At 43.0% G+C, this 14,551-nt stretch overlaps 1 protein-coding gene across 1 annotated transcript; it reads left to right on the top strand.

Annotated features, from left to right (window-relative positions):
• The first annotated feature begins 1,091 nt into the window (after nt 1-1,091).
• LOC106093021 (toll-like receptor Tollo) lies at nt 1,092-8,826 on the top strand. The gene has a single exon (XM_013259989.2). The coding sequence runs from the start codon at nt 1,693-1,695 to the stop codon at nt 5,845-5,847; it is 4,155 nt and encodes a 1,384-aa protein (XP_013115443.1). The 5' UTR covers nt 1,092-1,692; the 3' UTR covers nt 5,848-8,826.
• Nucleotides 8,827-14,551: the final 5,725 nt, after the last annotated feature.

The following is a 14,551-nucleotide window of genomic DNA, read 5'->3' on the forward strand; positions in this document are numbered from 1 at the left end:
AACAATCTTGCACACACTCACTCACTCAATCGCTCGCACAAAAGGCAATTGCAACAAGGCAATGTTGCAGGCAGCATATTAAATGCATTTTCAAAATAATGAGTTTCCACTTCAATGAGTCGAATTAATACAGAGCCAGAAAGGGAGAGAGAGAGAGAGAGATGAGTAGATAAATTATCTGCACTCATCAATGAGTAAAAGAGTAGTTGCTGATAGCAAAGAGAACATTTAAGAGCAATTTAAGAGATTTACTAGGCCATTAAAACTCAATTAAAAACTGGTTTTGAAAAACACTCATGCTCTCTGTATGGTATTATGGTGCAAAGACTCTGGTGGATATTTGCTCTCGAATCGCAGCGAATCTCTTGAATATCTTTGAGATCTAAAATCTTGTTTAGAAAATCTGAACAATTGATATATTCAAAAACAGACAAAGGTTTACTACAATTAAAACCTTTGTCTAAAAGCTTCTCAAATACCTTAGAAATATTTGTTTATGTCCATAGCTTCTTAAATGTTTGTATAACTATTCTAGTTTGTGTGCAAGCAAACTGCATTGAATTCAGCATCGGTTCTCTTCTTTTTCTGAGTTTGCTTCTTAAGGTGGTGGTGGTGGTGGTGGTGGTGTTGGTAGCCACAAACCACTTCGTTTTGCCACTCAAACCCACCAAACCGGTCTTGTTAGTGTCAATGGCTTGATGCACTAAAGGTTTGCTTGGCTTGCAATTGAATCTTGTCTAACCACCAGCCAGCCAAGCAGACAGACAGACAGACAGACAGATGGATGGCTAGCTGTTTGAACATAGCCAAACATCGACCTCACTCTGCATGCCATGCCATGCCAACACAACCACACCGCTACCAACCAGCTCTACTCACACACCTTGACGTAACGTAAAAAAAAAACCCTCAAGTTCAATGGGTGCTCACAGAGAAACCACTCAGTTTGGGAGCGCGTGTGTGTGCAAATGAATTCGCTCTTCTACACTCATTCATGATCTCCAAGCATGCAACGCAAAATTAATCACACAATTCCTTAGAGGCCTGCTGGTAGAAATTTGAGAAATCAGTTACTGAGAAGATTCCGAGTAGATCGCACGTACGAATTTAGTGAACGGAAAAAAGGTTTAAAGTTTTGTTGCCACACTAAAGAAAAAAGATTTTTTGTTTACTCACAAGAAAGAAAACAAAAACAAACAAGATCTACTCTAGTTACAAAAAATAGTGTATTAAGCAAATATTTACATAAAAAAAACAAATTAAAAAAACGACAAATTTAATTAAAAACCAAGAAACACACACAAACATATCGCTACGTTCGTTGCCTCACACATTTTGGATTACGGTTACGGGCCTCGTTCGTTCAGCCACCATCACAATCATTATCGTCGTCTCAAAAACAAACAAAAAAGAAACAACAACAACAAGAAGAAGAAGAAAAAAGTTCAAGAAACGTGCACTATGGACGTTCCCAATTAAATGAAGTGAAGTGGAAGAAGTATCCGAATCAGTGTAATTTGATAAGAAATTTTTGGAAAGCCAAAAATGAAGCATTCAAAAGAACAACAAAATTCATAATCAGAGTAGTTAACGAAAAAAAGAAGAAAAAAAATCACCACCATCATCAACTCAATTGAAGAGGAAGGAGGTCAACGTTCTCATCAGCAACACGAACAACACGACTAGCTGGAGATGGCTTTAATATCGAAAACCATCCTATCGGTGCTCATCTCATTCATTATTCCGGTACTCGGTGCGGCCCTTAGCAAAACGGTTTTGTATCAGGCGCCCGACGAGTGTCGTTGGTCCGGTGCGAATGAAGTTGACATCACCTTGGTGTGCCATTTGCGTACCATCAACTCGGAACTCGAAAACACAAACTTTAGCGTCATAAAACCGCAAAATACCATACGGTTGAGACTGGAGTGCAATGATGCGTTGTTCTTTCAGAGCACTCTCAGTCCGGACAGCTTCCGTTCGCTCGTCGAGTTGCGTGCCCTTTCTATCGAATACTGCAAATTGGGCAATTTGACCGACGGTTCGTTCCGCGGCCTGCAGGACTTGCGCAATCTGACCATACGCACTCACAACGGCGACTGGTCCACCATGTCGCTGGACATCTCGCCCACCAGCTTCAGCGAGTTTCGCCAATTGGATCGTCTCGACCTGAGTCTCAACAATATTTGGCTTATACCGGATGGCATGATCTGCCCTCTGAAGGTGTTGAAACACCTCAACATCTCGCACAACGAAATCCAAGACATTGGCAATTTCCACTTCAGCGCCTCGCTCAGCACCCGCAAATCACGCATTTGTGGTTCCTCGCTGAACAGCATCGATTTGAGCCACAACAAGATAGCCAATTTACCATCGGCCATATTCTCGGGGTTGGGTCGTCTAGTCAACCTGAATTTGGCTCGCAATGGTATGAATTTCATCGCTGACCGCGCCTTTGAGGGTCTGGTTTCATTGCAGGTCATCGATTTGTCGGAAAATCGTCTAACCTCTCTGCCGCCAGAGCTCTTCTCGGAGGCCAAGTTCGTCAAGGAGATCTATTTGAAGAACAACAGCATTAATGTCCTTGCCCCCGGCCTATTCAGCGAGCTCTCTGACCTGCTTGTCTTGGACATGTCGGCCAACGAACTCAATTCGCAGTGGGTTAACTCGGCGACATTTATTGGCCTTAAACGTCTGGTGTTGCTCGATCTGTCAGCCAATAAGATCAGCAAATTGGAGGCCAATCTCTTCCGCTCGTTGACAAGCCTACAGGTACTTAAACTGGAGGAGAACTACATCGATCACATCCCCGATGGGGCTTTCACTGATCTGACCAACTTGCACACGTTGATACTGTCGAACAATCGCATCTCCACCATTGGGCCAAACACCTTTCGTGGCTTGTATGGCATTTTGGTGCTCAGCTTGGATTACAATCGCATTTCGAAAATCGACACGCAAGCCTTGAAGAACTGCTCCAGCATACAGGACCTACATTTGAATGGCAACAAACTGCAAATCATTCCCGATGCTCTCTCCTATGTGCCATTGTTGAAGACTCTCGACCTGGGCGAAAACCTGATCACGAGCATTGAAAACACGTCCATTACCGCCATGGAGAACCTGTACGGCCTGCGCCTCACCGAAAACGCCATCGACCACATCAGACGTGGTGTATTCGATCGCATGACTTCGTTGCAAATACTGAATTTGTCTGGCAACAAAATCAAAGGCATCGAGGCCGGTGCCTTGCATCGCAACATTCAGCTGCAGGCCATTCGCTTGGATAGCAATCATTTGAAAAACATTGCGGGACTTTTCACCGACTTGCCGAATTTGGTGTGGCTCAACATCTCGGACAATCGCCTGGAGAAGTTTGACTATTCGCACATACCCACCGGCCTGCAGTGGCTGGATGTGCGCGCCAATCGCATTGCCCAGCTGGGCAACTACTTTGAAATTGAGAACGAACTCAGTCTTACCACTTTCGATGCCAGCTCCAATCTGCTGAGCGAAATCACGGCCGGCTCCATACCAAACAGCATTGAGGTGTTGTATTTGAACGACAACCTCATTGGCAAAATTCAGCCATACACATTTTTCAAGAAGCCCAACCTCACACGTGTGGATCTCATACGCAACAAGCTGACAACCCTTGAGCCGAACGCTCTGCGTCTCTCGCCCATTCCCGATGACCGCGACATCCCCGAGTTCTTCATTGGCCACAATCCCTTCCAGTGTGATTGCAATCTCGATTGGCTGCAAAAGGTGAACATTGAGACGCGCACGCAGCCCAAGCTCATGGACTTGGATCAGATCTACTGCAAATTGTCGTACGCACGCGGCAAGACCCATGTGCCCCTTATCGAGGCCAAATCCAGCGACTTTTTGTGCAAATATGAGACTCATTGCTTTGCCCTATGCCACTGCTGTGACTTCTATGCATGCGACTGCAAAATGGAATGCCCCGACCGCTGCTCCTGCTACCACGACCAGTCATGGACTTCAAACGTGGTCGACTGTTCGCGTTCGGGCTACGATCGTGAGCTGCCTTCTCACATACCCATGGACTCGACACAGCTGTATTTGGATGGCAACAATTTCAAAGAATTGTCAAGTCATGCCTTCATCGGTCGCAAGCGCTTGAAGGTCTTGCATCTGAATCACTCGCGCATTGAGTTTGTCCACAATCGCACCTTCTATGGCCTGCTGGAGTTGGAAGTGTTGCAGCTGAATCACAACAGCCTGCGCCAACTGAATGGCAACGAATTCCAAGGGCTCGACAACTTGCAAGAACTCTATTTGCAGCACAACTCAATAGCCAGCATCGACTCGCTGACATTCACGCATCTGTACCATTTGAAGATACTGCGCCTCGATCACAATCTCATCACCGAGTTTGCCGTGTGGAACTTTTTGCCTCCCTATCTCAATGAGTTGCGTCTCACCGGCAATCCTTGGTCATGCAATTGTGGCTTTGTGGACAAGTTCCGCGAATACATCAATCGCCACGAGGCTGTGCAAGAGAAGCCCAAGTTGCGTTGCTCCGCCTTGGCAGGCACCAATGGCACCGTGGCCATCAATGCCACCGCCGCTCTCACGCAACAGCCCATCGAACAGTTCGCCCTCTATCTGAGCCCCGAAGTCCTCAAGGATACCACCATACGCTACCTGGTCTGCGGTGGAGTGCAACAGCAACAGCTGCTGGGATCCAGTGGCGCTGCCGACATCAGCGATAATGTCATCATCAACGGCAACATGACCTCCACCAAAATGATACTGTCGCAGCCACCCATGCACGACTATGTGCCCATCTTGGTGGCCATTCTAACCGGCTTTGTGTTTGTGATCATTTGCACCATGCTGGTGTTCATCTTCAGACAGGAAATGCGCGTTTGGTGTCACTCACGCTTCGGCGTTCGTCTCTTCTACAACGGCAACAAAGACATGGATAAGAACGAAAGGGAAAAGCTCTTCGATGCCTTCATCTCCTACAGTTCAAAGGATGAGGCATTCGTCACAGAGGAATTGGCGCCATTGCTGGAGCAAGGCGATACACGCTACAAACTCTGCCTGCAAAGTCGTGACTTCCCTGTGGGTGGCTACATGTCAGATGCCATCGTGCAGGCCATCGATACATCGCGGAGGACCATTATGATATTGTCAGAGAACTTCATCAAATCCGAGTGGTGTCGTTTCGAGTTCAAATCAGCCCACCAGTCGGTGTTGCGCGACCGCAGACGACGCCTCATTGTCATAGTGCTGGGCGAAGTGCCCCAGAAAGATTTGGATCCAGATCTCCGCTTGTATTTGAAGACCAATACCTATTTGCAATGGGGCGACAAGCTGTTTTGGGAAAAGCTACGTTTTGCCCTGCCCGATGTGCCCAACAATCAGCGCAGGCCACATGGGGTGGGTGGTCACTGCACAGGTGTCGGTGTGCATATGCCCATGGCACCCCATCACCATCACATGCAAACCCACCACCTGCATCACATGCACCCTCAAGCCCAACTGCAACAACATCACCTGCAACATGCGAGTTTCCGCTCGCAGATGCATCACAACATCAATGGCAGTAGGCAGAACCACAACCGAAACACCGCCGTAGCCGCACCACAACCCCAGCAACAACAGTCAACAGTATTGATGGGCCCACCACCCTCCTGCCAGAACATAGCGCCGCAGCAACAACAGCCGCTGCCGCTACCTCCAACTGGAGGCCAAAGCAGCATACAACACCAGAGTCTGCCACTGCCGCCCTGCCCCAGTCCACGCAGTGCCACAACTCACTCCTCCATTGGGGGAGCCTCCACCAATTCCGGAAGGTCGGTGGCCGTCCACATTTAATTTAAGCAGGTATCAACCATCAGTGTGTGATAGGCCCAAATGTGAAGGGGTGGGTGGGGTCGCGCTCATTTTGCCAGCGAAACCATTTTTCCAAGTTAGGCAGACTGCTGGTCAGGTCGTACTACCACCATGGCCATTGATCTTTTCCAGTCTCTTTGTTATGTTCCAGTGCCAGTCAATCATTTTAAATGATTTGTGTCTGTGTGTGTGTGTGTGTATCTCTCTTTCACCAGAGATTCGTTGCATCTATGTTGCCGCCAATTCACGTTTTTATGATCTTTCCTTTGGTCTGTTTTTGGCCGAAGAGAAGGCGAAAGACACCAAACGAACGAACGAACGTACGAACGTTAATGGGGAACGGAAAACCTATTACAACAGCAGGCCGATAAACATGAGACGAACGATGAAGGCAACAGTCAAACTGTCAGAGTGGCACACATTCGACGGAAAGACTGGCCGTGAGTGAGTGAGCTACAAACAAGGTAGAAAAATTATGGAGGTAGTAATGACGGAAGGAGATGGCCAAAATAATGTGCAAAAGGAGCTCAACCTCAGAGCCACAGACGTTTGCACCGTGCTTGGCCAGCCATACAGAACCTTTTGGCACAATGTTAAGGCCAAATAGCCAAAGAAGCAACACAAGCACCAACAGGCGTAGCAAACGAGCCAAGATGCAAATGAGCTGCCGTTGTCCGTGGCCACAATTGAGCTGCATTTTGGTGTGCTTGTTGCGCTTTGCGGTGAAATCATTGAAACGCGTTTGTCTCGGTCCGTCCGTCTGTCTGTCCGCTTGTTGTTGTTTTGTGTGCTGTTTCCTTTTCCACCTTGTAATGATTCTGAAAATTGATGTTGCATGCTTCGAAGGCAGACAAAAACAATTCATACCAAAAATTTGCAACTAAGTGCCCAACATAGGCATACATAGAGTGGCAGGATGCAAGAAGCAGGCAAGCAAAACAAAACCAACCGGCAAACATTTCACACAGCCATGTTAGCCATAAGACATCAACTTGCTTGCAGCTCGCTGGCAAAATGCAAACTTCCAGCCACAAGCATGCACTTACACCAGACAGACGAAGGCACACAGCCAAAAACGAATGTCTTGCAATTTGGCGGTCACTAAATGTTAACGGACACTTTTCCTGCAGGGTGCAGGGTGCAGGGTGTTGGAAATGAAAGAGAAATAAAATGGGGACAGCTAAGTAGGTTCTTTTTTTGGGGGTTTTTACGACATTCAGCCAAAACGTGGTGGCATTAGCCAGCCACCCAAAATAGATTTACTTGCAAAATTATCTTCAATTCTAGAAGTCGACCACTGGCATAGGCCGCAAAAACAAATTGCTACATTTGTAGCACAGCCCAGCAGCGGTTGGTGCCGAGGTTGGCGAAAGGCCACAAATATTCAAAATTTTCAAAGAAATCCGAAAAACGAAATGCTTTCCAAATGGCTGCTTGACTACCTGCCTGCTGGATATCCTCCCAAATGGAAAATGGGTGATTTTTTGGCAAAATGGTTCGATCGCATTGCCTCTGACCCAAAACACAAGAAAATTCAAAACGAATTGTAAACATTCCAATAAACTTGAAAGGGGCCATTGTAAATAGTTGGTAAGAGCAGCAGCCCAGGCCACACCAAGGCGAGGAAACGAAGCACACAAGTTTCTACTATTGAGCAAAAAAACAAAAATGTTGAACAAATAATTGTTGTTTTTCAAAATCAATGAATAAATGTGATATAAATGTTATATGTAAGCCTATTATAAAACAAAAAACAAAAAAAAAAACAAAAAATTTTAAATGTAAAATACAAACATTGCCCAAAAGTAATTGCGGATTTTTCATATAGTCGGCGTTGACAAATTTTTTCAACGGCTTGTGACTCTGTAATTGCATTCTTTCTTCCGTCAGTTATCAGCTGTTACTTTTAGCTTGCTCTAAAAAAAAAATGTCTAAAAAAAGTATATTTGATTAAAGTTCATTCTAAGTTTTTTAAAAAATCCGCAATTTCTTTTTGGGCAACCCAATATATGGCCTTCTTGTCCTACTAATATAACCTGTGAACGAGAAAAATGTAAAATTGTAAATTTCTCCACCACACTACTCCACTCTGATAACTATTTAGGATTCTAAGACTTGATTTGGGTATACCTCCCAGAGGTTTAAAACCCCAGCCCTCAGTCAGTAGGGTGTTGAGCCTCCAGGGGGATAATACAATATATGTAAATATATATATAGTTTTTTTTTTAAGGAAAACAAAGAAGGTACTTAAGAGAGCAGAGTTACCTACTCCACCGCCTCCCAACAACACCACCTCCAATTGAAACTGATACAACAAACAGCCATATTTTGTAAATTTAGTGAAACTCTCGCAACCAACGAATGAGATTTTTTGCATCCCATTCTTCTCTGATGAACCTCTGAGTATTTGTTTGTAAGAATTGCTCGAAATGTATTGTGTACTTGTGTTAAATAGTGACTGATTATGTTTATAAGCTAGTTGTGTAAATACGAAAGCAAAAGCAATCTTTTCCAATCTCCTCCTCTTTTCCTACCATTATCATGCCACCCTCGAACTTAGCTCTTAAACCGCGTATGGTATTAATTTATTTCCCGCATTATTTGTTTGATTTGTGCTAGTTTTACACATTTTGTTAGCCAGTAAGTAGCATTAATTTAACAATTTTCTAAATTTTAGTCTAAACACAAAACAAAAAATTCGAATCGAGTCTGAGAAGGAGAGACGAACGAGAAAATACCCTACTAAGAAAACCAACAAAAGACAATAAAAAAGAAAAAAACAGAAAACAAATATTGAAAATATTAAAACAAAAAAAAAAAAAACGCAAGTGTTTTTCTTTTCCAACTGGGAGGGTTAAGGGAATTTTCTCATTTTCTTATTTTTTTAAGGGAGGATGCTGTCATTTCCAAGGAGGCCAAATGATTAATGCCCGTTACGAATTGCTGGTTGTTTGCAGGGCGTAACTAACTGCCTTGGTTCTTGTTTTGGCTCATTTGGGCCTTGTTTTCGAAGAATTTTAAATAATGGCCCAGCACTCATTTGTCCACAGGTTAGCCCTGCCACCTTTATCAATACTACACCTGTATGAGGGGTTTGGGTGTGAATGCAGGTAGATATCTAACCATTGCAAATGCCATAACTTTCAGCTGCATTGCCCTAAGGTAGTTTTTCTACATCTTTTTTTTTTTATCTGTGTAACAACATTACCATCAAGGCTAAATTCTTCAGACTTTCACCGCTCGCCGTTAGTAATGATGAGCGGTTTGCCTTTTTGTGTAATTGATAACAACATGAGCGTAGCACTGGCATCAGCCTCATCTTAGCCAAAACCTAAAGAGCTACCTAGCCATAGTCCATCATGCGCCCAGCATTCGCCTTGCAATCAACAACCTTATCACAGATGTCTATCTAAAACATTGATATTGTTGTTCCATGCCCTCTATGCATTTTGCCCTCACTCCACCCAGGGTAGTGTAAAATTTGTATTTCGGCTTGGACAACAAATCGAAATATCTCTTGGAAGAGATCTTAGATAAGTTGTACAGAAAAACATCGATGTTTATGGGTCATTGGGTTTGGTATTTTTGTCACACGCTGCAATGATTGATCATTACCAGCGAAGGTAGTACAAACCTGTTCACAAATGATTTCCTAGATAATTCAAAACTAAAAGTCAAGTAACAAGTAAAAGCGTGCTTAGTTCCGGGCCGGGCCGAATCTTATATACCCTCCACCATGAATCGGATTGCATCTCTTCTAAGGCAAACAAAAGGATAACAGAAAAGATTTGCTCTGCTATTAGAGCGATATCAAGATATGGTCCGGTTTGGACCACAATTAAATTATAAGTTGGAGACCTGTGTAAAATGTCAGTCAATTCGAATAAGAATTGAGCCCTTTATGGGCTCAAGAAGTAAAATAGAGAGATCGATTTATATGGGAGCTGTATCGGGCTATAGACCGAGTCAGACCACAATAAACACGAATGCAAATAGCCATGAGAGCATCCGTCGCACAAAATTTCAGCCAAATCGGATAGAAGCTCAAGAAGTCAAGTACCCAGATCGGTTTATCTGGCAGCTACATCAGGTTCTGAACCGATATGAAGCTTATTTGACACAGTTCTTGAAAGTCATCATAAAATACGTCATGCAAAATTTCAGCCAAATCGGACAGGAATTGCGCCCTCTAGAAGCTCAAAAAGTCAAGTCCCCATATCGGTTTATATGACAACTATATTAGGTTATAAACCGATTTGAACCATACTTGACACAGTTGTAGGAAATCGTAACAAAATACGTCTTGCAAAAATTCAGCCAAATCGGAAAAGAATTGCGCCCTCTAGTGGCTCAAGAAATCAAGACCCAAAGTTTATAAGGCAGCTATATCAGGTTATAAACCGATTTGAACCATACTTAGCACAGTTGTTGAAAGACATAACAAAATACGTCGTGCAAAAATTCAGCAAAATCGGAAAAGAATTGCGCCCTCTAGTGGCTCAAGAAGTCAAGATATAAGATCGGCTTATATGGCAGGTATATGAGGTTATTGACCGATTTGAACCATACTTGACACAGTTGTTGGATATCATAACAAAATAATTCGTGCAAAAATTCAACCAAATCGGAAAAGAATTACGCCGTCTACAGCTCAAGAAGTCAAAACCCAAGATCGGTTTATATGGCAGTTATATCAGGTTATGGACCGATTTGAACCATACTTGACACAGTTGTTGGAAATCATAACAAAACACGTCGTGACGATCTGGAATATATATACTTTATGGGGTCTTAGACGCATATTTCGAGGTGTTACAAACAGAATGACGAAATTAGTAAACCCGAATCCTATGGTGGAGGGTATAGAAAGGCATTCAGTTCGACCGGGCCGAACTTTTAATTGCCACCACCTAGGATATATACGTATATTAACCATCCTTCTTCATAATACTATTTATATCTAAATATAGTGCGATCTCCACCATAATCTAGAAGGCTATGTGAAGGTCTAACATAACTCATGGTACCACATTCATGGCTTAATCAATGCACCTTTTATGTCCGTAAAAAATTAATGTTGTTGATCGGTAAATGTATATGACAGCTATATCCAAATATAGATCGATCTGTGACAAATTCTAACGAAATCGAAAAATAAACGTGTTTTTATTGTCCCAATACTCGGTACGAATGCCGACGGTCCTAACGCAACTCATTGTGCCTAATTTCAGCAAAATCGGTTAATAAATTTACCTTTTATGGGTCTAAAACCTTAGATTGGGAGATCGGTATATATGGCAGCTATATCCAAATCTGGAACGGTCTGGCCCGTATTGAACAGGGATGTCGAGGATCCTAACATCATTTACTGTCCCAAGTTTCAGGGAAATCGGATAATAAATGCGCCTTTTAACCGCCCAAAACCGAAATTCGAGAGATCGATATATATGACAGCTATATCCAAGTCTGGACCAAATTGGACCATACTAAACGGGGATATCGAGGCGCCTCACACACGAAATCGGACAGTAAATACCTTTAATTGAGAGGGGTATATATGGCAGTTATGTCGAAATAAAGACCGATCTTTACCATACTCGTTACTAATGCCGAGTGACCTAACCTTAAACCGATTGGTGTATATGACAGCTATATCTTAATCTGAACCGATCTAGGATGTCAAGAGGCCTAATATAACCCACTGTCCCAAATTTGAGCGAAATTGGATAATAAATGTAGCTTTAATGGGCCCAAGACCTTAAATCGGCTGATCGGTCTATATGGGGTCTATATCAAGGTAAAGTCCGATATAGCCCATTTACGAACTTAACCTGCCTGTGGAACCCGTGCAAAGATTCAGCTCAATATCTTTATTTTTATACATTTTGAAAAGATAAAGGATAAACACTGCAGGCACAAGTGGGGGGAATTGGGACATAAAAACCGCAACAAGTAAAAAGACGTTAAGTTCGGCCGGGCCGAACTTTGGATACCCACCACCTCGGGTATATATGGAAACCACCTTTCGTCAAAATCCGGTGAAAAATGTATACCTTATGCCCCATAGCAGTTATATCGAAATATGTTCCGATTTCTACCGCAACGCAGAATTTTGGGTGAATGGGCTCTTGGCCGAAGATCCAAATTTTTAACGGAACTTTGTGTTCAGCGACGAAACCCATTTTTGACTCAATGGATACGTAAATAGGCAGAATTGTCCATTTTGGAGTGAAGACCAGCCAAAAGCATTGCGAGAGCTACCAATGCGGTTTTGGGCTGGACCGTACTTCTTCAAAGACGATGCGAATCGTAACGTAACTGTGAATGGTGAGCGCTTTCGGGAGATGATATCCAATTTTTTTTTTTTGCCCAAAATTCAAGAGCTTCACTTGCATGACATGTGGTTTCAACAAGACAGTGTCACATGTCGGGCCCGGTTAATTGGCCGCCTAAATCGTGCGATTTAACGCCTTTAGACTATTTTTTATGGGGCTATGTTAAAGCTTATGTCTATACAGACAAGCCCGCTTCATTTGGCACATTGGAAGACAACATAGAGGCCCATGTTCGTGATATACCGGCCGAAATGTTGGGATGAGTATGTCAAAATTTAACTAAGCGGACGGGCCATTTGGAGCGCAATCACGGTCAAAATTTGCATGAAATAATCGTCAAACATTAAATTATGTGGACCGTACTATCATTTTCCTGTCTAAGATCACATCTAAGTATTTGACCTTGTCAGATATCGAAATCGTCTTATTGAGGAAACGTGGTGCGTTAAATTGTCCCCAGTCTTAGACGATCTAGACATGTCCGTTCGTCTGTCTGTTGAAATCACGCTACAGTCTTTAAAAATAGACATATTGAGCTGAAATGTTGCACAGATGCTTTTTTGGTCCATTAGCAGGTTAAGTTCGAAGATGGGCTATATCGGACTATATTTTGATATAGCCGCCATATAGACCGAACGGAAGATTTAGGGTCTCAGACCTATAAAAGCCACATTTATTATCCGATTTTGCTGAAATTTAAGTCAGTGAGTAATGTTAGGCCCTTCGACATCCTTCGTTAAGTTGGACCAGATCGGTCCAGATATGGATATAGCTGCCATATAGACCGATCCTCCGATTTAGGGTCTCAGGCCTATAAAAGCCACATTTATTATCCGACTTTGCTGAAATTTGAGACAGTGAGTTGTGTTAGGCCCTTCGACATCCTTCGTCAAGTTGGCCCAGATCGGTTCAGATATGGATATAGCTGCCACATAGACCGATCCTCCGATTTTGGGTCTTATGCCCATAAAAGCCACATTTATTATACGATTTTGCTGAAATTTGGGACAGTGAGTTGTGTCCTTCGACATCCTCCGTCAATTTGGTTCAGATCGGTCTAGATTTAACTATAGCTGGCATAAAGACCGATCCTCAGATATAGGGACTTGGGCCCATAAAAACCACATTTATTATTCGATTTTCCAGAAATTTGGGACAGTGAAATGTGTTAGGCCCTTAGACATTCTTTGTAAATTTGGTTCAGATCGGTCTAGATTAAATATAGCTTCCATATAGACCGATCCTCAGATTTAGGGTCTAAGGCCATATACGATTCTGCAATATGGCACAGATTGGACCAGATTAGGATATAGCCGCCATATAGACCGATCTCTCGGTTTTAGGTTTTGGGGCCATAAAAGCCGCATTTATTGTCCGATGGCGCCAAAATTTGAAGCAGTGAGTTGTGTAAGGCTCTTCGACATCGGTCCAGATTTTGCCGAAATTTGGGCCATTGCGTTGTGTTAGGCTCTTCGACGTCTTTCTTCAATTTGGCCCAGATCGGTCCAGATTTGGATATAGCTGCCATATAGACCGATATCTCGATTTAATGTCTTGGCCCAATAAAAGGCGTATTTATTATCTGATTTCATTGAAATTTGAATCACTGACTTATGTTAGACTTTTCGACATCCGTGCCGTATATGGTACAGATCGGTTTATTTTTATATATAGCTACTAAAAAGACCCATTATTTGTTATATACAAATTATCAATGACTTGTACTTATTAGTATTTGGTCCAAATCGGAACATATTCCTATATAGTTGCTATGAGACATAAGCTATGCAATTTTCACCTGATTTTGATGAATGGTAGTTTACATATATTCCGGGTGGTGGGTATCCAAAGTTCGGCCCGGCCGAACTTAACGCCTTTTTAATTGTTTTTTCTTTGAGGAGCGTAATAAAAACACGTCCGCTTCACTCGGCGGCTATAATATCAAGATATAGCTACTTAAAAGACCAATATTTTGTTATACACAATTGAACAAGGAGTTTTACTTATAAGTATTTGGTCCAAATCGGAACATATTTCGATATAGCTGCTATGGGCCATAAGGTATGCATTTTATGTGGTTTATAGCCACCACCTCGGTGCGTATACAAAGTTCGGCCCGGCCGAACCTAACGCCTTCATACTTGTTGTTATCCGGTTTAGTTGAAATTTGGTACATGGAGTGCATTCCTGCCCTCATACCACCATATAAATGGCTCAGCGGTAAAAATCGTTTCCCCTGATTGACTGTTTGAGGCCCCAGAAGTGTCTATCTATCGGATGGGGTAATATCCGATTTCTGCAAATTAATCCGGTTACAAATTGAGTTGACATTTGTAATTTAGCAAAATCCA

Source organism: Stomoxys calcitrans, chromosome 1, assembly GCF_963082655.1.
Source record: "Stomoxys calcitrans chromosome 1, idStoCalc2.1, whole genome shotgun sequence".
NCBI classification, from domain to species: domain Eukaryota; kingdom Metazoa; phylum Arthropoda; class Insecta; order Diptera; family Muscidae; genus Stomoxys; species Stomoxys calcitrans.

Bases quoted from the DNA above. Each gene is read 5' to 3' on its own strand.
- LOC106093021 (XM_013259989.2), top strand. From the start codon at position 1,693: ATGGCTTTAATATCGAAAACCATCCTATCGGTGCTCATCTCATTCATT.